The sequence below is a fragment of the Galeopterus variegatus genome, unplaced genomic scaffold, assembly GCF_000696425.1.
Source record: "Galeopterus variegatus unplaced genomic scaffold, G_variegatus-3.0.2 Scaffold3167, whole genome shotgun sequence".
NCBI classification, from domain to species: Eukaryota; Metazoa; Chordata; class Mammalia; order Dermoptera; family Cynocephalidae; genus Galeopterus; species Galeopterus variegatus.
This window is the reverse complement of record NW_007729278.1, coordinates 194,856-219,462: the sequence shown is the minus strand read 5'-3', so window position 1 is coordinate 219,462 and position 24,607 is coordinate 194,856. Positions and strand designations below refer to the sequence as shown.

At 38.2% G+C, this 24,607-nt stretch overlaps 1 protein-coding gene across 5 annotated transcripts in view; it reads right to left on the bottom strand.

Moving 5' to 3' along the window:
* Positions 1 to 24,607, bottom strand: part of NEDD4 (neural precursor cell expressed, developmentally down-regulated 4, E3 ubiquitin protein ligase) — a 100,169-nt gene that overhangs the window by 11,221 nt on the left and 64,341 nt on the right. For 3 of the 5 annotated variants that reach the window (XM_008584180.1, XM_008584176.1, XM_008584177.1), the window contains 11 exons: positions 23,866 to 23,968; positions 18,619 to 18,785; positions 16,428 to 16,545; positions 16,169 to 16,336; positions 12,562 to 12,627; positions 7,858 to 7,977; positions 6,604 to 6,807; positions 5,258 to 5,338; positions 4,975 to 5,029; positions 4,824 to 4,882; positions 3,741 to 3,806 (listed from right to left, as the gene is read on the bottom strand). In XM_008584180.1, coding sequence (XP_008582402.1) covers positions 3,741 to 3,806; positions 4,824 to 4,882; positions 4,975 to 5,029; positions 5,258 to 5,338; positions 6,604 to 6,807; positions 7,858 to 7,977; positions 12,562 to 12,627; positions 16,169 to 16,336; positions 16,428 to 16,545; positions 18,619 to 18,785; positions 23,866 to 23,968 — 1,207 coding nt within the window. The remainder of the gene's footprint in view (positions 1 to 3,740; positions 3,807 to 4,823; positions 4,883 to 4,974; positions 5,030 to 5,257; positions 5,339 to 6,603; positions 6,808 to 7,857; positions 7,978 to 12,561; positions 12,628 to 16,168; positions 16,337 to 16,427; positions 16,546 to 18,618; positions 18,786 to 23,865; positions 23,969 to 24,607) is intronic. The other 2 variants (XM_008584178.1, XM_008584179.1) reach the window with 2 other exon arrangements.

The window sequence follows — 24,607 nt, the reverse complement described above, 5'->3', positions numbered from 1 at the left end:
TATTAAGTTCCAGTGAAGACCATTCTGTGGCCATGTCTGGCCACTGCCCACTCCTTGCTGCTTGCCAGTCTGTTCTGGGTTTTCCTTTCCTCTACCTTTCCTCCTTGGAGTCTATCCTGCTTCACTCATTAATAGATACTAACATTTACAGACTGCCAGTCACTGTTTCCCACATTTTAATGGCTTAACTCACTTACTCTTCATAACAACACTAAGAAGAAGCTACTAATATTGTCTCCATTTTACAGATGAAGAGACTGAATAAAACAGAAGTTAAGTCTTAGTTCCTGAGTCTCTGCTCTGAATCAGTGAGAAGCATTGCTTTGCTAATCTTTTGTACATTCTTTGCTTATGTGACAAATGTAGATAACTATGCCGTAGGCAGATATAATTGCAGATTTTATGAAAATATATCTCAATATCTTATCCTGAGTGCTTTGTGTGCAACTGTAAAGTGGAAACCATTGAGAGAAAACATGCTATCAATATTCTTTCACTTCAAGAAAAGAAAAGAGGGTTAGCTTTAAGGGAAAAAAAAATCAATTTCACTCTCACTACATTTAGGGAAAATGGAAAGCCCTGCATAAATGTAATAATATAAGCAATTTATATAAACAATATAAGCAAAATATAAGCAGTTTCCTCTGCTGCTTATGCAAAAAAAAAAAAAAAAAAAAAGCAATTTCCCCTTCCGCTTTTAAAAAAAAAAAAAAAAATAAGCAGTTTCCTCTGCTGCTTATGAAAAAAAAAAAAAAAAATAAGCAGTTTCCTCTGCTGCTTATGAAAAAAAAAAAAAAAAATAAGCAGTTTCCTCTGCTGCTTATGAAAAAAAAAAAAAAAAATAAGCAGTTTCCTCTGCTGCTTATGAAAAAAAAAAAAAAAAATAAGCAGTTTCCTCTGCTGCTTATGAAAAAAAAAAAAAAAAATAAGCAGTTTCCTCTGCTGCTTATGAAAAAAAAAAAAAAAAATAAGCAGTTTCCTCTGCTGCTTATGAAAAAAAAAAAAAAAAAGCAATTTCCCCTTCCGCTTTTAAAAAAAAAAAAAAAAAAAAAGGTAAGACTGGAGAAAAACAATTTTAGACTGGATACTAGGCAGCCAGTGCAGGTAAGTTACTCACCAAGCATTTATCGAAGGGCTGCTCTGGGCCAGGCCCCATGCCAGGTGGGTAACATAGTGGGGCCAGGGATGGGGGAAAAGGGAATAAAAACATGGCCTAAGATGTTATTGTTTCCCCAAGGAGCTGATAATCTGGTGTGTATGTGAGAAACAAGTGTAAATGCTACTACTTCTAAGACTTAAAAGAATTGGAAAATTGCTAATAACAGAGATATAAGCAATGTCCTGTGGGAGCATATAAGATTGACTGCAAGTGAGGCAATCGAGGCTTGGGGAGAAAGTCTTTGGACAGGAGAGGAAGGCAGGCAAGGACAGCATGCTTGAGGGGTCTGATAAATTTAATAGCCACAGGGTTGAGAGGCAGGAGGACAACAGAGACAAGGGAAAAGAAAAACGGCGATTATAGTGAGAGAAGAAGGTGGAAAAGTAGTGTGGGGCCAGAGACTGGACATGTGTGAACGGCAGACTGGGAAGAGAGCTTCTGAGCAGGGGGTCACATGATCAGATTGTTGTATTTTCAGAAGCTGATGGGGTAGGATGTCAAGGGTGGTTTTAAGGAGGAGAGAGAAGAGGCATGTTGGTTAGTTAAAGATGCCTGAAATAGCCCATGTAAAAGAAGACAGATGGACCTGTGAGGGAGCAATGGTAATGGAAGGAGAGGCCCACAGGAGAAAGCTTAGCATTTGAACTGAGTAGCGGACAAGGGCATGGATTCTGGATTGAGGGCCTGTGTTCAAATCCTGACTCCGCCACTTACTTGGTGTGTGACTTTGGTCAAGATATGTGTCTTTTCTGAGGCTTCATTTCCTTATCTATGAAAAAGGGATAATAATTATCTGCCCTCCTGGAGTTGTTTTCGTGGGATAATACTTTTAAAGTGCTTACATGGTATCTGGCACATGGTGAGCTCAAAAATTATTAGCTGTTATTGTTCCTAACTAATGAGATAACTGAGGATAAGGGACAGGAAAAGGTTAAAAACAGCTCAAGGTTCTCAAATGCTGATTTTTAACACTTTTTATCTTTGTCTTGGTGTTCTTTTTTTTTTTTGCTGTGATGTGTCTAGATATGGATTTTATTTTTTAAATCCTTCTTGGAGCTTTTTGTTAATCTGAGGATTCAGATTCTCAGCGTCCTTCCCATGCTCTTCCAGCCTTCTGGAATGACTCCATGTCTCCTAACCTTTTGTTCATGTGTTTATCTCTTTATATACCTTTGTTACATTCTGGGTAATTTCTGTGCAAAGTTTCTTAATCACCAATATGACATGTCAGTTTGGTTAAGAGCATGGATGCTGGAGCTAGACCACTTGGTCTGAACCTGGCTTTTGTACTTAATGACCATGGTACTTGATCACATTACCTATTTTCTCTGGGCCTTAATTTCCTCACCTGTAAAATGGGATAATAATTACTTCCTTACAAAGTTATTATGGAGATTAAATGAATAATACATATAACCTGCTAAGAAGAATGCCTGGTATGTAGTGACCAATAAATATTATTGCTTTCATTATGGTTTTTATATTCTGTGGCCTGTTAATAAAAGTCTTGTTCCTTATCTCCTGCTGTCTGGAAGACATTACAATCCCATATTGCAACATGTTTACAAGTGTTCAAAGTGGCAAATGGAGAAGCCAGTGCTTCTCCCGACCAGCATATTCACATTAAGAATGCAAATATTTACTAGAAAAATAAACCCAGAGAGATTTAAAATCCCAAAGCCTAGAAGTAGAAAACAAATGTCCAGAATAATTTTAACAGTTATTCTTTAAATGAATTTAAAAGTGTCATATTTTAATAGGGCATAAAATATTTGCACTAAAAAACTGTTGTATTTCATTTTTGTTAAAATTTCAGATGAAAAATCTGTGGTAGCAGACACACCATCTTGCATCTCTGGAAAGGCAGGCTTCTGGGCTTAGAACGCAAGAAAGTGTAACCCAATATAGCCACCTAGTGGTAGTATTCCTAAACTGCAGGGAAAGGCAGAAAGGATGAGCAGATTAGAAAGGCATTAAAAATGGTCAACACTAACAGAAGTGAAATAGATGGACAGATGAGGAGTTTAGTTCCAAACATTAAATTTGCGGTGATGGAAAAAATGTGGTGACCATATCTGATAAGCACAAGGAGACAAGAAACAAGAACACCGTTCCACTTGGAGTTGTATTTTTAAATTATGCAGAGATATGTTTGAAGTTATAGAGAATAAATGACTATTGCTGCAAAACAACATAGTAGCAAAGGAATCCAGAGAGTTCTCCAAACAATCGAAGATTAGGCCAGAAGATAATGTGCTGAGCTACTCTTGCTCAGACTTCTACAAAGATCAGCCACCACAAACCACATCAGGAAACAACAGGTTAGAGCTCTTTAAAGCAAACTTTTAATACTATTTTTCTATATTACAAAACATTTTGAAAAATAAAGATATAAAATAATTATGGTCTCTAATGATATATAGTAACTACTCAAAAAATAAGCATACTTTCCCTACGAGAAACCATTCATTCAAAGTTGTTACAAATATAGAATAAATTTTCTATCACTTTTTAAAATGCATTTACCATTACTTTCAGTCTATAATGATCATTCCTGAGTACTTATTATAAAATTACTAACCTGTTTCTTCAACTTTCTTCGGAAGAACTCATACTTTCTTTTGTAATCCCTGGAGTAGGGCACTGCCTTTAGTTGAAAATTTTGGAAAAATAAAGGTTTAGGTTGTTTTTATTCTGGAACAATTTTAAAAGTTTCCCCCTGGATATTTTAGGAACATAAGTTAAAGGCATTAAAAGCGAATATTTGGAAAGAAAAATTTAATTTGAAGAAAAACAAATACAAAAATTTAAAATGCTTAATTTCTCTGTTTGAGATAAAATTGAATTCAGCAATTTCTATGGCTGTAATTTTCATCATGCAATATTCTTGAAGTGCAACATGCCAGAAACAGAAAATTTCTTCCAAGTAGAGAAATATTAGAAACAAAAGTTTCCATTTCTAAAAGACTTTCAAAGTGATTTCTCCATTAAGGGAACAATTTGGAAGTGCACTTTTTCCTGAACTCTGTGAAGTTGCCTTTTTTATCCATTATTTTAAGAACACATTGATATACTAAAGAGTAATCTCAAATCACTATGTCTTCAATTTTACTTCTTTTTGTGAATTAGAAAACAATTAAAATCTGAATAAAGATGGAAAAAGTAGCTATATAAAAGAGGATAATGATTTTTCTATATTAACCTGACTCAAGAGTGCTATAATTATCATACATAGTAATATTTATACTTAAATGTGTGTGTGTCTTAAATACCAGGCATGTACAATGATTTCTACCAAAAAGTTCAAGACATGACCCTGGAGTTGATAGGGCACTGCAGCTTCCTCATTCTGGCTCCTCTCTGATCTACTGAGGACTGTCCACATTCTTTGCAAACAATGGCACGTATCAGCCCGAGCTCAGCAGCCTTAGCATTTTGACTGTCTGGCTCACTGGTCTCCCAAGGCTACTGAACAGGGTAAGAATAATGACTCTACACAATCTTTTCAGATAACTGAGACTTGGAGTAGGGGTGGTGGGGAGAGAATGGCAAATGTGCTTTCTTCTGAATGCCTGTAGGGTTATGTATGCCCTTGACTGTTTGCCCTTGAGGAGACAGGTGAGAGGAAAATCCCATCGGTGCACGCTGACACAGAGAGACTTACTGGTCCAGTTATGGCTACATTCTGTAACCGAGGATCTTCCCATTGTGTTCTTTTTATATCTGAAGGGAAGGAAAAAAAAATGCTTTTCTCTCTCATTCACAAAATTCAGTATTACAAAAATTAATGTATTGAAAAGTCACATTGCACGTACTGTGATTTATGTAGAAGATTCTCCCATCTGTGTGAGTTCTCTCTTCCCATCCTGGCTATAATTAAGAACATATTTCAATTATTTCATGACAGGATTTTAGATGTATTGGTAAAAAAAATAGCATTGGTTATGTAGTTAATTTAACTTGTACATTCTATTCTTAATAGAAGGCATCAACACTTTAATAATAATATTAATTATAGTTGTTAAAGAACTACTGTGTTCCAAAATACAAAATGTTTGAGATAGCCAAGTCAGATTGGCTGCAATTTTATAAACTTACAGGTAAAGGCCCTAGATCACTGGAAGGATCAAGAGATGTCTTTCCTCTCAGATGAGCTGGAATTTTCAGTCTTGGATCTTCCTTTTTTTGTAGAGTAAATAGAGAAAAACACCAGACACACACAAAATTTAAAATAAAATCAATTTGTTACCATATTTTCTAATATCAATGGATGTTTAAAATATTGTCTTTAAGAAGTCCATTTATACTTTATTTCCTTAATCTATGACATAATAGGTTCTCCTAAAATCTATCACTCTCGGCCTACAGTATCAAAAGCAACTGATAAGGATCCGTTCTCAGAGAGGGATCAAGACTGATCATCTCTTTCACAGAAACCATAGAGTATTTTGCCCCATTCTTTAAAAACTGTCATGACATAGGGCTTTTCTCTATTAAATTAGACTACATGTTATTTACAAGCCCCTTAATATGACTTTTGGCACCTATCTGCTCAAGTGTTGATTTATTTATATTTTTGTAAGACAGGGAGGTAAGCCCAAAAAGGTTATTAAAGTCAATTCAGATTGTTAGAAAATAGAAAAAAATTCAAATTATTTGAATTCATTAATATATATTATTTTATTAAATCATTTATTAAACTATTTTAATTTTATTTATGCTACATTGGTCTTTTTTTTTTCTCCTTTTTGTCTTTTTTCGTGTCCAGCAACGGATCGCAACTCTCAGTGTCACACCCGTACCGGACCGGGACCGACAACGGGATCGCAACCCTCGGTGTTGCTCCCACACCTCGCTCAGCCAGTGAGCGGGAACCGGTCTGTACGTGGGATCCGAACCCTCGGCGGGAGCGCCACCGCACTTCCCAAGCGGCGCACTGTAGCAGTGCGCCACCGGGCTGGCCCTACATTGGTCTTTTTAATAATTAATTAAATTCTATTCATCTGCCGCTAATTTTGAGCAATTTTTCTATTAGTGGCGAACCAACCCAACTTTAAGCCTTATCTTAAAAACACTTGTTCTACACTTTGCCTCACAAGGGTTTTTTGATATTAATGAGAGACGGATTCAAAAGTGCTTTGGAACTATAGAGCCGCATGTAAAGGTAAAAGATTATTACTATATATCTTCTTAAGCAGTTATGGCTAGTGAGCTAAGAACTGGAAACAGGAAGTAAATATGAATATCTCCATAACAATACAAAACAATATTAGCATGAGGCATAAGCATATCTTGAATAAAAATAATACTATTAAGAATTCACTATATTTTTCAATGAATACTAGGAAACGTAGGTTATACTAGTGTACACTTAAACATGATAAAGAACTGTACGTAAGAGATTACTGTTGTTATAAATTTAGTCTGTAGAGTACTAAAGTTACCCAGGTGGTGGTTTTGGTGTTGTGGTCAATAAAGAAGGGCCTCCCACTGGGTGCATGCCGGACTTCCCAGCCTTTAGGAAGGAATCCTTGCTCAATTTCAGATGGCTGGGTCAGCTGCTGTGCTGCATCACTTGTGGGCACCTGTGGCTGAGGGCTTGCAGAAGAACTCTGGCTTGATGGCAGCTGACTGGTCTCCATGGTGGCCTAGCACATTAATTAAATCATGTTGTAATATTTTATAGAGACTCACAAATAGCTGTGGTTAAAAAGGCAACTTAACCTGCAAACACAATACATACTTATAAACAAGCCCTAACCATTTGAGGCTCATTTTGAAGTGTAGATATGACATATTATTAATTTTTCCTCAATATTTTCCTATTTTTCCATCAATTTTTCCAATAAAGTGTTTTATCACACTTTATTTTTACAGTAATATATCACTGTAATTTTTACAATAAAGTTTTTTTCAAACTTTGTTTTTACAATGATTTATCATTTCTCAGCTAATCCTCAATTGGTGAGAGGGCAGTTAGCAGTCAATCTGTTGTGGGTGCGTCTGATTGAGGAAGCTACATTCATGGGCGGGTCTGAGAGGCAAAGAGTGCTATGGTGCCTACAGGAGAAGGTTGTCTTTGATCTCCCAAGACTCACAGACTGGGGAATTCCTCATACATAGAAGTGGGATCAAATGTTGAGTAGACAAAATGACTGGCAAATATCCACTATAGAAATGGATAATTGAAATGCAATATATTCACAGTGAAATATTAGTCAGTAGTTAAAAGAAATACACTATATCTATAAATAACAACATGGATAGGACTTTAAAACAATGTTGAGTAAAAAAAAGAATTTAGACTTCAGAATATAACATCTACACACAATTTGAAACACATAAATGTAATATTTTGCATTGTTTAGCTCTCCACGTACACATACACAATAGGCTCATGGAATATACAATGAACTCAAGATGGTGGTGGTACCCTCTGGGAAATGCGACCAACAGCTTGGCTAAAAGGAATTTAACTTCATCTGTAAGACTTCTTAAAAATAAAATGTCTAGAAATGAATATGGTAATGTTAATAGTGGTAAACTCTGAGTGTTTAAAATTTGAGTATTTGCTATATTATTCTTTGCACTTTTCAGTGCTATAAAACTACTCAACAAGAAAAAAGGTGATAAGATAAAATAAACATTTTGCTAAACACTTGCAAGGAAATACTACAAGTTAATAAATCGCAGGGTACCTGTACAGTGGGCTTTGTCCAGGTAGTAGTTCTGGAATTGTGATCTACATAATATGATCTTCCTCTTTCATCTTGTTTTTCTTCCCAACCTGGTGGTAATCCAGATGAAGTAGGCAAAAGCTAAAGTGAAGAGTAACAGGAGAATTAAATATTAGTAAGAAAGAATCCTTCAAAAAGAATCCCATCTCTCCATCTCTTCTTCATTGCTAGCTCTCTTTAAAATGAACCATATTTTTGTTTTATTTTGAATGTAAAACATTTATTACAATGAAAGATGAGCAATGACACTTTTTTTTTTAAAGATGACCAGTAAGGGGATCCTAACCCTTGACTTGTTGTCAGCACCACGCTCTCCCAAGTGAGCTAACTGGCCATCCCTATATAGGTATCTGAACCCGTGGCCTTGGTGTTATCAGCACCACACTCTCCCAAGTGAGCTAACTGGCCATCCCTATATAGGTATCTGAACCCGTGGCCTTGGTGTTATCAGCACCACACTCTCCCAAGTGAGCCATGGGCCAGCCCTATGACACATTTTAATTTAGTGAAATAAACTGTATTTTAAATCATATTTTAAAGTATACAAAATAAAGTGTTCAGGGGCCGGCCTGGTGGCGCACTGCTACAGTGCGCCGCTTGGGAGTGTGGCAGCGCTCCCGCCGAGGGTTCGGATCCCACATACAGACTGGTTCCCGCTCACTGGCTGAGCGAGGTGTGGGGGCAACACCGAGGGTTGCGATCCCGTTGCCGGTCCCGGTCCAGTATGGGCGTGACACTGAGGGTTGCGATCCGTTGCCGGACACGAAAAAAGACAAAAAGGAAAAAAAAAAAAATAAAGTGTTCAGCACTTCATTTGGGAAAAAAATACAGTAGAACAGACAATAAGGATGGAAGTGACACCAACACTAACAAAACATGTCAACAATAACAACCACACAAGTGCTTTAACACAGATCATGTCATTTAACCCCCCCACAAGTCTTAATGAGATCATTGTTAATACTGGCCCATTTTACTAATGAGTAAATTGAAGCTTAAAACATTGAGTAGTTTGCTAAGACACTCTGCTTGTAAGAAATGGAGCTGAGATTTGAACCCAAGTAGTTTAACTACAAAAATCACATTTTCATGCCAAGTTGAAAGTTACCCCTGCCTTGTTTCTCTAAGGGCTAAGAGATGCTGTTTATTAAAGCTTATTACAAATGAATGAAGAAAAGTCTGGTTATTCCCAGGTTTACTTAAAATAGTCCTAGGTCTGGCCTTCCTTTTGTCTTTTGAACCAGATCGACTCTTCAAGGTCTGGCTTGCTCCCTGAAGTGCCTTACAACATAAAAACCAGTTCTTCACTAGATAGACTGCTCACTACATACACAGGATCTCTAAGTACTTTGCTGACAGTTATGGTGAGATGTTAGACTACAAAATGATGCAATTAAAAGTTTCCCAGTTTTACAAATGTCCATCAGCTGGTGAATAGACAAATGAAATGTATTAGATATATCTATGCAGTGAAATACCACGAACTATTGAGACTATCCATGCAATAACATGGACATAGTTGTATCTGAAAAACATCATGCTAAGTGATATGTCTGTATAAGTTTACAAAAACTCATTTAATTGTACATTCAAAATGGGTGGATTTTACGGTTATATAAATTACACCTCAGGAAAGCCATTTTTTTTTTTGTCTTTTTGTCTTTTTTCCGTGTCCGGCAATGGATCGCAACCCTCAGTGTTGCCCCCGTACCGGACCGGGGACCGGCAACGGGATTGCAAACCTCGGTGTTGCTCCCGCGCCTCGCTCAGCCAGTGAGCGGGAACCGGTCTGTATGTGGGATCCGAACCCTCGGGCGGGAGCGCCGCCGCGCTTCCCAAGCGGCGCACTATCCAGTGCGCCACCGGGCCGGCCCTAGGAAAGCCATTTTTTTAAAAAAAAAATCAATGTATTGTGGAAAAACGGTAATCATCTCTAGATTCTGCTGCTCATCTGGTGCACTTAAAATTGTGTCTTGGATGACACTTTCATTGTATGGAGGACACTACCAGGTGCAGTGAGAGGAATACTGTGGATCTCTAAGGTGTCCTGCTCTTGGTGATAGGCATCTTTTTAGACAGATGAACTACTCTTGGGCTGAGGATTTTGGAGGCTCTACACTCCTATGCTGGAATTCCATAAAAGCAAAAACATACCCTACTTTTCAAAATCGAATATAGACTGCAATTCAAAATTACAAACAGGACTTCTGGTCAAGATGGCAGAATAGATGGTCCCCAGCATCACTCTTTCCCACAATCAACCAATTTACAACTATTAAAAAGTAAAAACTGCCAAGCTGGGGCCACTAGAGCTCAGGGGAAGAGGAGGATAGACCTTCAGAGTTCATAAAGGCAGGAGAAGCTGCGAAAAGAGAAAGGACCACTCTGAGCATTTCGTGCCCCAGCCACTTCAAGGCTGGCCCTAGTGAGCACATGGAGCAAGAGCTGGCAAAAACTGCAGCTGTGCCCTTTGTATGAAGTTGCTTGGAGGCTGCAGGGGAGAAGAGGACCTTGGTGGCCCCCAGGCTAGCTAGACCACTAACAGGGTTCCTTTGGACCCACATACGAGTGAGGGGCCACAGACAACTGAAAAAAGGAGCCGCTCAGAGGCCAGTGAGTCATCACAAGGGACCGAAACAGGGCCAGTCCTATGAGAACTGTTTAGAGTGTGGGCAGTGGGGGAGACAGGCCCACTGGGAGAACATTGGGGCACAGCATGGACAGCTGATTGGCCCTCCAATCAGCACAGGACCACTCAGTACAGACTGGTTAGGAAAATAGAACTGCAGTTTGCTGAAAAGACTCAGGCCTAGACCAGAGTTTCCACACAACCCAGGTGTCCCAGTCCTCATGAGACCTGGAAGTGCTTACAAGGTCAACAATTAAAACCTGGGCTGCACAAAAAGCCTTTTCCCGTGAATCAGCAGCAAAGCAGTAATTTAGCTCAACCACAGAGCTCAAGTGCTGGTCCCCACAGGAAGTTACTCCATTTTAGAAGCAAAGGACAACAAATTAGTTCTAGTGCAGAGTTTGAGTGGTGGGGGTAGCTAATAATCCAACACAGAACTGAAAGAAAAAACAAAAAACCCACATAGCAGAGAAAATATTTTTATATTAACCAGTAAAGGTCTAACACCACTGAAGAATACCTGTAAAATCTACAAGGACCAGATGCCCTCTGGGCTCCCAAGCTGGAGTGGGGAGAGGGCTGAGGGTCTCAGCCCCACAACCACCCCCCATGTCTGCAGCCAGCCCAGCGATGACCAAGCCCCTGCCAGAAGCCCCCCAGGCTCCTGAGCTGGGGTAGGGGTGACAGAGGGCTTGAGCCATGCCCACCCCCAACATCTGCATCCAGACCAGTGATAGCCGCCAGGCTGCTGCCAGAAGTGCCCAAGGCTCCTGAGCTGGGGTGAGGGGTGCTGAGGGCCTCAGCCATGCCCCCTGATGTCTGCATCTAGCCCAGTGATGACCACCAAACTGCCGCTGGAAGTGCCCCGGACTTCCGAGCCAGGGTGGGGTTGTGGGGGCAGAGGTCCTCAGCCATGCCCCCCAACATCTGCATCCAGCTCAGCCTTGACCGAGCCATGGCCAGAAGCCCCTTGGGCTCCTCTACTGGAACAAGGGGGATGCCACGGGCCTTGATCATGCACCCCTTCCCCCTTTCTCATCCTCTCCCTATCCCCCGCTTCTTTCCCCCTCCACCCCAACATTTCTGCAACATCTTAGGTGTAAATTAATTAATTAATTAATTAATCACACCCCCCCCCCACACATTACAAATGGTTGGTGAAAAAAAATGAGGAGGCCATTCTGAGATTCTGAGTGTGAAATAGAATGCACAAAGACTTGGAAGAAGAAGAGAATTGGGAGATGGGAACAGCCTGTTTAGAAGAAAAAGCACAGAGAGGAATGAAGGGAGCAGGAGGTTTCTGTGGGTGGATAAGGAGAAGTGTAGGCTGAAGAGACTGGGGGCCTGGGAGTTTTAATTTGGTTTAGAAAACAAATGTGCATCACGTAAGGGAGAGACAAATTCAGAGTAATGAGAGCTGTGTCAGGAAGAGGATGGAGGCTGGGAGATCCAAAGGGAGTCGATAATCCAGGCATGAAGCTCTTAAGGTCCAAGCTGCAGTCAAGGCTGGGCTGCGAATACCACTGAAGAGAAAGCTGAAGGCCTCAGTGGACATGAGACTGAACAGAAGAGAAAGACTGGGGACCGATAATCTCCAACCTGGCCACTGAGTCTGCTGACACTAGTGCACACCTGACTGAGTGACCAAACCTGGACTGGAGGCTTCGTGCACAGAGCAGAAATGGCTGCTGGGTGCCATGAGCACACACCGCTGGATGCCACACCCCAAACTGTATGCTGCACGCAGCAGACCACCTCCTGCCAGCACAGGGCTTCAACTGACAAGCCCAGGTACCATCCACAGTCACCAGCACTCAGAGATTTTGCTTTTTTAATATCGGAGAGAGTCTTCTCCATATTTCGTCTTTGAAGGTCCTACCCACATCCCCTCCCTTGAACATCATCCCCCAGATTCTAGATTCTATGCTGTCTTAATTCCCTGCTAACCAGTCAAACGTTCACACTCAGGTTCCAAAAACCAAAGTTGCTGAGTTTTATATTTTTATTGATGATTGAGGGAAAAGAATAAAACTCACCACAGGAAGTGTAGGCTGTTCCTCAAAAGTATAGGCTTGTAAGCTGCTTCTTCTGTTGGAATGATTCTTGTAAACAAAACAAAGCAGAACAGGATGATACTATTTTAGATCTTTAATTTGTCTTTGAATGGCAGATGAGGAGTGAGAGTAAGTATGACGGGGCAGAAGAAAGAAAGCCGGCTAGGATGTGACCGTGAGACCGTAGGTGAAGGCCCAGAAGCCACTCAACACTGCGTGCTGCCGCCTTCCCGCTTCCAGCTCCCACTTCTCCCCCAGTGCTCGGCAGCCTCTGGATCCTTCTCTTGGATGTTTAACAGATACTCCCTCAATGTGTCCAACACTGGATGCAACACCTGCTCCTTCTCGGGTATACCTCATTTCCGTGGGCAGCACCCAGATCCTATTCAGTCTATTTCTTTACTAGCTCTCAAATACATTTCCCACTCCACTTTAGTTCGTTTTGTTGTTTTTTTTTTCAATTTCAACTTTTCATCATTTGTCACCTTGATTATTACAGCAGCAACATCCTAATACGTTTCCCTGCTTTTAAGTCTTATTTCCTTAAGTTCATGCTCCACACCGGATGCTGCAGACAGTGTTCTATAGTGCAGATCTAGTCCTGTCATTCTCGAGCTGAAGCCCTTCAACAGCCGACAGTCACTATGATGGACTCACAGCATCAGACACAGTTCTTCATGGACACCATGTCCTGCCTCTTCCTGACCTCTTCAAGTACTTCCCACCTCACAGCCTACCTGGTGGGCATTCTAAATCACTTGTGTCCTGCTGCTGATACTATCTGAAATATCTTAGTTTTGTTTCATGACATCAAAATTTAAATACAGTTTAAATCAGAATATCCACTGTAGTATTGTTTATAATAAAAAAATACTGTACACAATCTAAAGCCCATCACAACAGGAGACTGGTAAAATACCTTAAAAATTACTTGTACAATGAATATGCCAGAGTTTGATGATTTTTTTTGTTGCTTTTAAAAGGAGTACATCTATATTTACTGAAATAGTTCAATGCCTAAGACATAGCAAGTGAAAAAAGCAAGTTACCAAAAAGTATGCATAAGATGATCTCAGGTTAAAAAATTATATGCCAATATATGTGCATGCATACACGTTTATGAATATATAGAAAATGTTTAGGATAGTACTGAGTGACTGAGAGAGCAGATGTTAGAGGTAAGATGGAAGATTTAATTTTTATCTTATACTCCTCAATACTGTCTCAATTTTTAACCATAACCATACAATGCTTTAAAAATAATCAATTAGGGCTGAGCCCGTGGCGTACTCGGGAGAGTGTGGCGCTGGGAGCGCAGCAGCGCTCCTGCTGCAGGTTCGGATCCTATATAGGGATGACCGCCTGTGCGCTCACTGGCTGAGCGCCGTGCGGCCGGTCTCAAAAAGGACAAAAAAAAAATCAATTATTTTTTTGAATAGGTAACACTCAAACATGGTATATAAAATCCAAAAGGTGCAAAGGATACACGTATGTCCTGTTCACACTGTTCCTCTCTCCAGAGGCAAGCAATGTTACCAGTCTTCAAACCCATTGTTCTGTACCTTGATGTTTTTCATTGATGAATATATCTTACGGGTTGTTCCATATGGCATGTTCACTCAAAGCCACCTCATTCTTTTCAATGGCTGCATAGTATTACATTGTATGGATGCCAAGTGTTACTTTTATAATTAAAAAAAAATACCAGGAGGAAAGGGTATGGGTTTCTATGTGATTTACCAACAACAAATCAATATAGGTTATTCTTTAAGTCTTTGACTAACATTTCTCACTTCCCTGACAAAAGATGCAATGAATGGAAGACAGAAAAGATAGCTGAAAGAGAGGAACGAAAGGAGACAGGCAGGCAGATCTACTCTTGTGTATTCATATCGGTATTTACACATGTATTAGTCTGTTTTTGTTGCTTATAACTAAATATACAGAACTGGGTGATTTATAAAGAAAATAAAATTTGTTGCTTACAGTTACTGAGGCTGGGAAGCCCAAGGTCTATCTGATGGTGGTGACAGAGACCCAGAGATCTCACATTAAAGCCCTCAGAACCACACCCCTGACCACCATTTTTAATCCAACTACTGCATGGTCCTACAATCCAATCACCTCTTCAAGGCTCTACCTTTCAATTACCATAATAGGATTTCCCACTGTCTTAACAGTCACAGTGGCGGCTAAGTTTTTAATGCATAAAACTTGCGGGGCACAATTCAAGTTTCAGGGAGTTTGCGGGGACATAATTCAATCCACTACAACATACAAATATCTGCACTGAAGCTTATTGAAGAAGGTGCTAGAACAGAAGTTAGCAAAGTTTTCCTGTTAAGGTCCAGACAGTAAATACTTGTGTGGACCATATGGTGGCTGTTAGAAACTACTCATCTCTGCTGATGTAGTGTGAAAGCAGCCACAGACAACTTAAACAAATGGGTGTGGCCATATTCCAATGACACTTTATTTGTGATAACAGGCAGCTGCAGATTTGGCCCACAGCGGAACCCCTGCACTGGAAAATAAGTCCCAAGAGAGCAGTGGGATTTTGTCTGTTTTATTTACTAATGTATCCCTGGTAACTAGCACATAGTGCCTTGCATATGTTTGGCCCTCAATAAATATTTATTAATTGAATGAAAGATAGGGAAACCCCCACTGAAAATGACTATAGTATCCTGAGAGAATAATCTTCGTCTTACATGGAAAGATGATACAGCTGGTCATGAAGATCTCATCATGGCAGTGTATGCTGGAATACTTGCTTCCAGACCCCACAGACAGCAATTTTTATAGTAGTTGGTAGAGTAAGAATATCATCTATCTCCTTTTTTAGTCAAAGTACATCAGCTCTTATTCACACATGTGTGTTGGTGACGTCTGTGATATAATGTTAAAACCACATTGTAATTTAGAAAACGAAAAGTTGCCCCTGACACTCAGGAGTTGGCCTGGCACTCATAGGTACGACCAAGACAAAATCAAGACCACTCTGTAATCATGTCTGAACACAGACAAAATGTGAACATTGTCCAAGCCACAAAAATACCAAATATCTCCCTATCTTGGCACGTGTGAGTGACTGCTGATTCTTTGCTAGTCACAGCTTTTGTCTCACTATGGATAAGATTTGAGATACCCAATTACAGAATTACCCCCGCTTCCTAACAGCATTCAGTGCAGGGCTAAGTCCTGCTTCCTTAAACCCCCCTCAAAATCACCTAACATGAGCCCAAATCCTGTTAAGTCTTTTCTAACACCCTCTTACTGAGACACCGAGGGTGTGTGTTCTCCCCCTTGGTGAAACAAATAATAAACCCAACTTGTTCAATTACAGGTGTGTTGCTGGGGGCTTTTGGCTGGAAGCCATTGACATAATGAACATTTTGACTCCAGTGACCATTTGGATTATCAGCTCTATACTATTTGAGGGGATAATTGAAAAATGACTATGCCATAAAGTGCCAAGGTCACTAACACATTATTAAATGCCATTTAAGATAAAATATCATATAAAAGTCAGTTATCGAATATAATAATATAAAATCCTGAAGCCAAAACAAAATCTAAGAAATCTTACTGAGCTGGATACTGGCTGGCTGGTGGCTGAATTTCCATAAATTGTGAATCTGGCATTCAATTCTTCTGCAAGATGAGTCTGAACATCCAAGTTACTTGATGGCGGAGGTGATGGGAAGGCCTGATTGCTATATGTGGTGGCTTCATCTTCTCTTATAATTTCCCAGCTCTAAAATGAACAGCATAAGCTCGAGCCACACATACTTTAATCTATTGCTATAACCTGTATCTATCAACAAGAACAAGAAAACTATTTGTACCTCAGAAGGGTCTCGGATGTCAACACTTTCTGCTTCCTCAGATATTTGTCGCCTGGTGGTAAATGCACGCTGTGCTTGCAGTTGAATGTTACCATTCTCAGCATCTGTTAGGTTGTCCCTATAGTAAAAGTATAAAAAGCCATCATCCACGTCTTAAGATAATTAAAATCATAGTTAAAGATTCTGTAATCATTTTTTTAAATGCCTATATTTGATCAGAATTTATTGTGTTTGACCAAAAGCTATTTCAACATGTGTAGATTAAATTGTGGGCACAGTGGTACCTTCAGAGTACTTCGTGGAGTTAAAGTTCTTGTGAAAATGTGTAACATGTTTGACTTTGATATTTTAGTTGATCATCGTGCTGAGGATGTTTGACATATATGGGCACTTAAAAATATTTGTTGAATGAAGGAATATCAGAGAGTTTCACAATTAATTTTATTATATTATTATTTTGCCATGTTATTACGAGTGTAAAATCTAAAGTAGCTGTAGAGTTACATACACATGTTCATGACTTAGTAGCATTTTCTATAATTGGTCTTAAGGGAGGAGTAGAGTTTGCCATCATGAATGCAGAGGGCAGAATGAAAGATAATGTGAAGACTCTATAATTAAAAGCTTAATAGATTTATGGATTAAATGACATCTGTTTTTTATCATATACAGTCATGGGTCTGGTCTGGAAAAGGATAATAGTAAAGGCTTATCTGAATTAAGGAAAGGTGTAATAAATCAGACTGAACAACCTTATCCCAGTCATATATTAGTTATAGTCTAGTTATCTGTATTTAACATAACCAGACTATCAGATCAGAATTTTTGTTCAAATATTTAGTAAACAAAATTATTATTAATTTATTTAATGCCATATAAGCCCAGGATAGTCAGAAGACTAATTCTTACTATACTGCAGCTGCAGAAAACATAATTTTGACAAATAGTTCTACGGGGATTATTCATTTTTAAAAAAATTTTAGTTTCAACTGACATATAATAATCGTACATATTTATGGGGTACAATTTGATATTTGTATACATTGTGTAATGATCAAATCAGAGTAATTAGAATATCCATCACCTCAAACATTTACCATTTGTGGTGAGAACATTCAAAATCCTTTCTTCTAGCTATTTTGAGATATACAATATCTTATTCTTAACTATAGCCACCCTACTGTGCAATAGACCACCAGAACTTATTCTTCCTTTCTAATTAAACTATAGTTTCTTCCCCAAGAAATACTTGATTTTGGCTAGCTGAAATGACATCGGCCATAGTGAAAGAAATGTCATTCTGCTCAAGAGAGGCTTGCCATAACACTGAAGTATGCAATAGGTCAATTTTGCAGAATTTTATAGTGTCTTCGGTTTTGCAATCTGTATGTCATTCTGTGGAGACTGATGCCTCTGTGCTATGAAGAACTTCAGTCGCTGATTTGCTTTGGAAGGATTTGAAAATAGAAAATTTCTCTGAAAATGCTTGGGATATATCAGATACAAAATATCAAAGCCAAAAGGAAGGTTAATGAACAAATAAAAAAAATTAAAAGTATGTGTCAAAGAGTAGAAAACTAAAGAAACACTTCACAAGGCTATAAGGAAGGAGAAATCAAATGAGATTTGATAATAAATATGAATAGTGGGAGAATTTGTAACGTATGTACAAGTCTGATGATAATAAAAGAAAAATGTCAGTGAAGAGATGTAAGTCAGAATATGTCAAAGGTCAACACTGGAAATTACATGTATGTCAATCAGACTGGCAAATGGGTGTCTAACGTAAGACCCTTACTACTGAATCCTTTATATTTTAGAAAGAACTAATATTTTAAAAATAAGGCAATGAAGAAATTAACATTTTATTATATTTTAATAACAAACTACAAAAAATCTCCAAGATTTTCTAAATCAGTCTAAAGAGAAAAATGTACTATTTGTGGCTACATAATAATTAACAATTTATTAAAATTAAGAAGCCATTAAAAGAGTGGCATTTGTGATTCAAATAACTTTGGACATTATAAAATCATTTAAAAAAAGTAAGCCCTGGGCCATAAAGATCCTGGTATTCTTTCGGTTTATGAATCCCTACACTATTATGAATCCATCTGAGACATGACTTCAGAATGAAAATTAATAGTCAAAACGTATCCAGATTACCAATGTGAAAGCCATCAGTACATACTGAGGGGTTGGTCTTTTCCACTGTGTTCTTCTAGATTCATGGTTTACATAATAGGTCCTTCCAAGGATATCCTGCCTCTCTTCCCATCCTGGAGGAAGAGGAGAAGGTTCTTGTTGCTGCTGCAAGTGGCAAGCAGCATCTGGTTGGTCCAAAACAACCCAGCCAGGCTGAAAAACAGAATGGTAACAACTAAGTTTACAATTGATTTTTTTAAACTATGGATTTTTTTAAAACTATTTTTTGTAAATAATACATTAAAGAAAATTTAAAGAAATTTATTATATCCAGTTCCAGAAATTACGCATAGAAAGAATTAGCACATCATCAACTTTTAAGACTATAATATGAATATTTTAAGATAATGAAGATTTTGCAAAATTATAACCATTTAAATGTCGTTTGAAATTGTTTTAAATTTTTTCCAAAAAGTTTTTAAAAAGTCTATTTTAAATGTTTTTAACACAATAACATATGTATGTGAGGTGATGGATTTGTTAATTAGCCTAATTTAATTATATCACACTGTAAACATATATCAAAACATCACATTGTACCACATAAATATACACAATTATTACTCAACAATTAAAAATAAAATTAAAAAAAATCTAATTAAAAACAAGACAAAAAACTTTTAAATAAACAACAATGTAAAGTTGGAAAACACAGAAATTGAGAAGCATAGTTTAAACTAGTGTAACCTTAGGCTATTCTTTAAATTGATAGCAACTGAATGAGAGCAGGGATGTGTCTTATTGGTCATTGTATTTCCCACAGAGGAAGAACCTTGCTTAGGGTGGAAATCAATAACTAATTGAGACATGAAAAAAAATCATTAGATAAAGGTCAAATACATGGAGGCATGATAGAGGACACATGATTTAGAAATAATTGTGACAGTGAAACCTCTAGTGACTGAAAAGTCATTATGATCCTCCTGTCTGATTTTTCTCTATCTCCTCTAAACGAAGGCAACGCAGTTTGGTCAACTCATAAAATAGCCAAAGAAAGAAATATTTTTAAAAAAAAATGCTCTGGAAGTTTGGTTTCTCTGGGACTAGCAAGAGGCAAAATACACATAAAGCCTTAGCTAGGGTAGCTAAAGTAAGGAATTAATTGAAAAGGGTAGCAAGAATTAATGACATGCTTTTGTATGAGAAACCTCATAACAGAAAAGGAAGTAGGTAAAAGGTTCTACTAAATACTGATATGGTTAGGAAAGTATTAGAAACTGGAATAAACGAGTAAGAAAACTTTAAGATGCTCCTAAAGGTACACAAAAGAAGATCTGAATAAATGGAAAGACATAATATGCTCTTGGCTAGGAAGACTCAATCTCACAAATGTGCCAATTCTCCCCAAGTTAATCTATAAATTTGCCAAGATTCCAATAAAACCACATTTTGGATTTTTTAAAATGAGAAAAGCCAATTCTCAAATTCAAATAGAAACACAAACAAGGAAGAATAAACAGCACAATTCTAAAAAAGAAGAGCAAAGAGTAAAGATTAACCCCACCAGCTAAAACATATTATAAATTACAATAATTAAAGCTGTGTAGCATTGGTGCATATGTAGACAGGTCAGTAAAATGGATTATAAAGCCCAGAAAGAGACAAAAATTTATAGAAACTTAGTATATGATAAAGTTATTTCAAATCTGTGGGAAAATAGGCAGGTTACTTAGAAAATGGGTGCCCATTTGAAAAAAAATTAATTTTGATCCCTACCTCATACCGTATACAAGGTTACGTTATAGATTAATATTTAAATGTTTTTTTTTTTTCCTTTTTGTCTTTTTTCGTGACCGGCAACGGATTGCAACCCTCAGTGTCGCGCCCGTACCGGACCGGGACCGGCAATGGGATCGCAACCCTCGGTGTCGTGCCCGCACCTCGCTCAGCCAGTGAGCGGCCGGTCTGTATGTGGGATCCGAACCCTCGGCGGGAGCGCCGCCGCGCTCTCAAGCGGTGCACTGTAGCAGTGCGCCACCGGGCCGGCCCAATATTTAAATGTTAAATGGTAAAACCAAACAGTGTTTGAACAAACCTTGTTTAAAAAATACATTCTAAGAGTGGGAAGCTGTAAAGTATGATGCCAAACCCAGAAGGCATAAAAGAGAAAATTGATAAATTTGACTACAAAACCCCCAAATTTGTACATGGCAAAAACTACTAACTCAAAGTAAAAAAAAAGGAAAGACAAACTGGGAAACATTTTTGCACTATGATAATAAAGAATAATCTCTTTAGTATGCACAGAGTTTGAGTTCTAGGCTGGAGGTTCAGCAGTGGATGACTGTTGTGTGCCAGTCAGCTGGTGCCTTAGAAGATGGAAGAGAGTTTTCTGTGTTGAAAGGCTGTACCTGAAAAATGAGGGATGTGGAAGAAGAGGTGGGAAGTAAAGAAACGTTTTTGGCAGCAGGGAGAAAAAGACTGGAGTTTCTGCAGCAAGGTCGATCTATTCTGTTAGTTCTGGTGGGAGGTTATAGACTAGGCAGAACAGAAGGCAAGGGGTGGGGAAGTAAAAAAAAAAAATTGGGGGAAATGGGAAGTAAAACAGACTCCCTTTCTCTTCTTTACTTTTTTTCTTTTTACCTCTTCCATGGAAACTGACGTCTCTTTAATTTTGTTTCTTCCTTTTTATTGCCCAAATTCTATTCTCTTTCCCTCTGTCCTCTTACTTTGTCTGTCCACCTATGTTAATCTTTCTTCTTTCTCTCCTTTCCTTTCTTTTAAATGATCGTAATATAGGATCTAGCATACCTAAATATTAGTCTAGTATATACTAAGTCAGATTTTATTTCTCTGGTCTCAATTTCAAAAGCATGTGAAATGAATTTTTATATTTCACTCTCTCGAAAAAAAAATGGGTTTTTTGTTGTTGAATATGGTCATTGATTACTTTTCTGTAAGTTTAATGAATTTTATTATTAAATGGGTTCTCACTACTGCTGTAAAGAGAATTGCAAAGATATTGAGAGCTAGGAAAATGGTACCAAAACAATATTTCTTTAAAAGCTTCTTAAAGATTTCTCTCTTTAAGATCTGCTTACTATGTTTGAATTATAAAAGTAAGTTTGAGAAGAAAAAGAAAAAACTAATTTCATTAAGGGCCTTTTAAAAACCCTGTTTCATGTTTGAGGAAGTAATGAAAGACTGAATTTTCATTTTTTAGATAGAATACCTCGCCATTAAACATGTATCAGCTACTGTTCTTCATAAAATAATTTTCTAAGTATCAATGAACTTTACTTAATTTCTAATCTCAAAGCTAATATGCTATTGCCCTCAATTTAATGGAGTCAAAGAAGGTTAGAAAGAAAACTTTCAGAGCCACAACAAAGGTTTTATATATTAGTTTTGAAAAATACATACAACTGACCCTAAAGCTGCAAAGGGTACAAAAATCAAATGTTACATAAGTATTTGTTACAGCCACACTTTACTAAGGAAAACCAACGGCTTAAGAGTGAGCCTCTTTTCAAAATTATAATTGTTTTCTTCAAATAGTAGAATTTTATACATTCAGTCACAAACTTGTGTCAAAGTACCAGGCAAGACTTCTCTGGTCATTAGCTACACAGAAGATAAATAAGCCAGATCCACGTGTTTGAATTCCTAGGGCCTTTCATAAACAAACTCCTACACACTTACATCTCCTGAAATTATAAGGTGCATTCTGATGGAATTCAAACACTCAGATGTGAGACCACAAAATGAAGCGAAGCAGTTCTTCCCACAGAAACTTAACTGTGAATAAGGTACCTATGATACGTGTGTGTGGGCAAAACTTGGAGCAGGTTACTAAATAATGAAATGCTGTTAAATTTTTTTAAAATTACTAAATAAAGAATTTTCTTTCTTTATAGCAGACATCCTTCATTTCAAACAGAATTCTATTATGCAAGATAGCCTGTATACCAAAATGCCAGGTAGAAAAAATTCTACCTAATAAATATCCTTAAAAGTTGAAAAATTATTATTATATAAAAAAATCAGAAAAATAAGTGAAAAAAGGTAATCAAATAAGTTAATATAGACTTAAGAGAGAATAACAAGTTCTTTATCACCAAACCAAGAACTATCTATACTTCATGATTTGAGGAAAAAAGTTCTTTCCTTCTATTATTATAGATTCCCCTGCAAAGCAAAATATCATTAATGCATTTTTTTTTCTTTAAAAGATGACCGGTAAGGGGATCTTAACCCTTGACTTGGTGTTGTCAGCATCATGCTCACCCAGTGAGCTAACCAGCCATCCCTATGTGGGATCCGAACCCTTGGCCTTGGTGTTATCAGCACCGCACTCTCCTGAGTGAGCCACAGGGCCGGCCCGCATTAATGCATTTTTAGAATTCCCATAAAGTTTTGTTGCAAATTCACTGCCTGTCCTAGAGCTTTCTTTCTCAAGGCATGTGTGTATGTGAGGTACAGCTCAGCCCTTGGGGAGCTCGCTCAGCTTCACAGTTCTTATCTAGACCTAAGCAGACCCTCAGGCACACAGGCAAGACTGTTGAGGAAGAGAGAGACACACACACACACACACACACACACACACACACACACACACACACACACACACTCCAGAGCAATTTGGTGCAGTACACTGTGTGCTTTCAGTAAATGCTGAATATATGATGCTACCTTTTGATGAAAATATGCCTTCAAGGGTAACCTCAAGGAACAGGTGCTTTTTGTCCCCTTCTCAAAGAATAAAAATTTCTGCTAGAAGAAATCCTAGAGGTCATCTGGCACAACCCTGTCACTGTGCAAATGAAGAGCCTGAGGTTCAGAACTTCAGCTACTCACACAGGTATGTGGCTGGCTAGTAGCAGCGCTTGCAACTGGGATTCCAGTCTCCAAATCCCCATCCAATTCTATTCCAAATACATACTCTCTGCCTCTTTTTCACTCATCCCAGATGCACGTAGCTCTAACCAAATACCTGACTTTGGCTTTCCTCTTATTCTGTCATCAAGAAAATTATTAAATTCGACTTGCCCCAAATAAATATGGCTTTTTATTAGGTCACTTGATGTATGTGTCTCTCATTCCCCCATTCATTTTATAGAAATATCCTTAGAGAAGAAAGAAAATAAATGCTTGGGTGAAATAAATGTCCAGGAAAGAATCTTTATTGCACACATTAACTTTATTGAATAAAGTTATTTTTTTTAGAGTATAGTAAAATAAAATATTAGATATTTTCTTTTAAGTTTAACCAAATATGAGTATTAAATCTCACCTCTAATTCCTCAGCCTGTTCTGCATTATCTTCTTCTGAGCCATTGGTTTTAGGTAAGTAAGTCATTTTTAATCTCAGATAACCTTTAACTCTTGATTTGTGACTGTAGAAAAGAAAATAATTATTCATAAAAACTTTGATGCTAGGAAGAAAAGCATTCATTTAATAAAAGTTTATTGAACACCTATGAGCTACTAGGAGACCTATTAGGGGAGATTCAAAGATAAGCTCCAGTGTGGAAGATATGTAGGAAAAAGAATAAATGGTAGAAAAAGAGGAAACATACATAAATAAATCATTGTTATGATATAAATAAAATGCTAAGTAAGTGTAAGTGAAAGATCAAAAAGAACTTCAAAGAGAAGTTGGCATTTGAGTTGGGGCTAGAAGAATGGGGAGGATTTTGGTCTGTGTCAGTGGAGGGAAAGGCACACAGGTGGAGAGAAGAGCAAGAACAAGGAAACAGATAGGAGGAATGGGGTGCAATTAAGGAAGTGACAGTGGTTGACTTTGGCTGGATTACAGGACACATAAAGGGGAGTGTAAGGGCCAGCCCGTGGCTCACTCGGGAGAGTGTGGTGTTGATAACACCAACGCCACGGGTTTGGATCCCTATATAGGGACGGCTGGTTAGCTCACTTGGGAGAGCATGGTGCTGACAACACCAAGCCAAGGGTTAAGATCCCCTTACCGGTCATCTTTTTAAAAAACATGGGGGGGGGGGGGGGGGGGGGGGGGGGGG